Source organism: Penaeus monodon, chromosome 26 (assembly GCF_015228065.2).
Source record: "Penaeus monodon isolate SGIC_2016 chromosome 26, NSTDA_Pmon_1, whole genome shotgun sequence".
NCBI classification, from domain to species: Eukaryota; Metazoa; Arthropoda; class Malacostraca; order Decapoda; family Penaeidae; genus Penaeus; species Penaeus monodon.
In genome coordinates this window covers 1,691,651-1,694,150 of record NC_051411.1, presented here as the reverse complement: position 1 = coordinate 1,694,150, position 2,500 = coordinate 1,691,651, and the positions used below count along the sequence as shown (strand labels likewise).

Sequence of the window (2,500 nt, the reverse complement as noted above, 5' to 3'; positions counted from 1 at the left end):
TCTCTCTCTCTCTCTCTCTCTCTCTCTCTCTCTCTCTCTCTCTCTCTCCTCTCTCTCTCTCTCTCTCTCTCTCTCTCTATATATATATATATATATATATATATATATATATATATATATATATAATATATAAACTCTTAAACTGCGGCCTTAATTTGATTTATTTCCCGTTAAACAATTTAATAATATAGATAGAAAAGCAAAAGCAGTCTGTCTTTGATCACACACAAGAACTGGCGTGTGACAAGACAAGTTAGCAAAGTGCTTTTAGATCTGCACAATCGTGGAAAAATAAACAGATTTTGTGAAAGGAAACAGAAGGTCGTTTAGCCAAATGGTGGTCATGCATTTCAGCAATACTTACAGAGCCTTTATTAGAGCTGTCGCTGTAAAAAAAAGGAAATAAATGCAAATTTTCACAGCCCGCGGCCTTGCTTATAGATCCGGAAAAGCAAATTTAATTCAGTTTCCGGTTGAGTAAATGCCCTTCTTCATCGGTGTTTAAAGTTGGAATCTCTCTCTCTCTCTCTCTCTCTCTCTCTCTCTCTCTCTCTCTCTCTCTCTCTCTCTCTCTCTCTCTCTCTCTCTCTCTCAAGGAGAAAAAAATAAACATCTTGAATGTTTTTTTCCTCTAACAGATGGCGCTGATGTTAGCCTTGATGCTGTGCTGTTAGATTATCAAGGCAGGGAAGTGCAGGCAACATTTTCCTCTTTGGTGAGTTTTCTGTTACATTCATTGGGTAATAACTGTTATTATTGTTGTTAATGTCGCCATTCATATTATAAGTAACGAATTTGTTACTTATAATTTTGTCTAATGTCCAGTAGTGTATAAGTTTTAATCAGTCCGCGGAAACCAAACTATAGCGACCTTACAGGCTTGACGGCGCTCTGGCAAAGGTCAACGAAGTTTCATCACAAGATAAGCTTGTATACTTTTTTGGCGATTTGTAATTTAGAAATCAGTTTAAGCTTTCTTTTGCAAGGAAATACGTTGTGAGGCGAGTTTATTTCTATCAGAGTGCCATGGGCATGGAGGCCGCGGCGGTCGTAATGAGATTAGTTCCGTTGTAATTACCGATATCAATAGATTTTGCCCGTATGTTTTGGTATATTGCGTCCCCTCGCTGTAGTTGGTTTCCACAGACTTAAAAATAGCATATATATATATATATATATATATATATATATATATATATATATATATATATATATATATATATATATATATATATATATATATATATATGAACATCTGAACCGCAGATATCGGAGGCAGTCGATTGATACCAAATTCGTTGCTATCAGCGGAGTGGTCACTTTCGTATGGAATTCCCGCTGTTATTAATATTTTATCAATAATATTTTCTTAACTTTGAGTTTTATTGTCTCGGATATTTTAAGTTCGTGTAAGAGGCCTTGCCCTGGAATCGTATCAGATAACGTAGTCGTAGATTGCGAAGACGAGCGCCCGACTCATAACGCTTCCTGCGATCAGTCAGGGATCAGCGAGGACCCCGCGCGGGAGGCTGGCGGAGGCGCGGGCGGGGAGGGCGGCGGGCAGGAGGCGCCCCGCGATCCCAACAGAATCTTCTGGTGGCTGACTTCCACCACCGAGGCATCCGTTAGCACCGAAGCCAACAGCACTGCGGCCGCGACCGCGCCTGCGTCCACCTGCGGGGTTGGCGAGCGCATCGTGGGCGGCACCGTCGCGGCTGCGGGAGCGTGGCCGTGGACGGCGGCGGTGCGCACCAAGAACGGCGGCCACTTCTGCGGCGGGACGCTCGTGTCGTGGCGCCACGTCGTCACCGCCGCCCACTGCATCAAGGGGTGAGGACCCGCCTCTCGAGTGTCTGCTCAGTCGTCTTACCAATGCTGATTTATAGATACAGTTGTAATAAGCATTTTTTCACTGGACACACACGCATGTACGTAAATGAATGTGATTGTTAGATAGAGGGCATGCAAGAGAGAGAAATATAATATTCTTTATACTTATTTATTCATTTTTTTCACCGCCACTTCAACCGGCTTCCAGCGGCGAGAGCAGGTTCCCGCTCAAGGTGTCGCTGGGCATCCACAGCGTCCACAGCTCGGGCATCTCGGCGGACGTGGCGCACGCCCTCTACCACCGTTCCTACGCCAAGGGCTCCGCGTACAGCAACGACATCGCGGTGCTCGTGCTGACGAAGGCGGTGGGTCCTGCGTCCGGCGTGGCCCTTGCGTGTCTCCCTTCATCAGGTGGGTCGCTTTACGTGGTGTTCAGGGGTTTAGGGGCGTCAGAACGTGTCAGGAGCCCCCCCCCTCGAAGCTGAGAATAAGTCTCATGGAGGGTCAGGTGGGGGAGAAAAAGACACCGGGGAGGGTTATTAGCTTGTGGTCTCTGAAGGCAACGAGACGAAAGATTAAGGTAGGGTAAAACGAACAAGAGAAATGTGAAAATAACTTTGAAAAAAAAAAACACTCAATTACCACAGACCACGAAACGCATCCCTAAAAA

The 2,500-nt window shown here is 45.2% G+C and overlaps 1 protein-coding gene across 1 annotated transcript in view; it reads left to right on the top strand.

The window, feature by feature from the left end:
• Positions 1-2,500, top strand: part of LOC119589843 (trypsin-like) — a 5,582-nt gene that overhangs the window by 827 nt on the left and 2,255 nt on the right. The window contains exons 3-5 of the mRNA XM_037938437.1: positions 639-715; positions 1,499-1,830; positions 2,039-2,241. Coding sequence (XP_037794365.1) covers positions 639-715; positions 1,499-1,830; positions 2,039-2,241 — 612 coding nt within the window. The remainder of the gene's footprint in view (positions 1-638; positions 716-1,498; positions 1,831-2,038; positions 2,242-2,500) is intronic.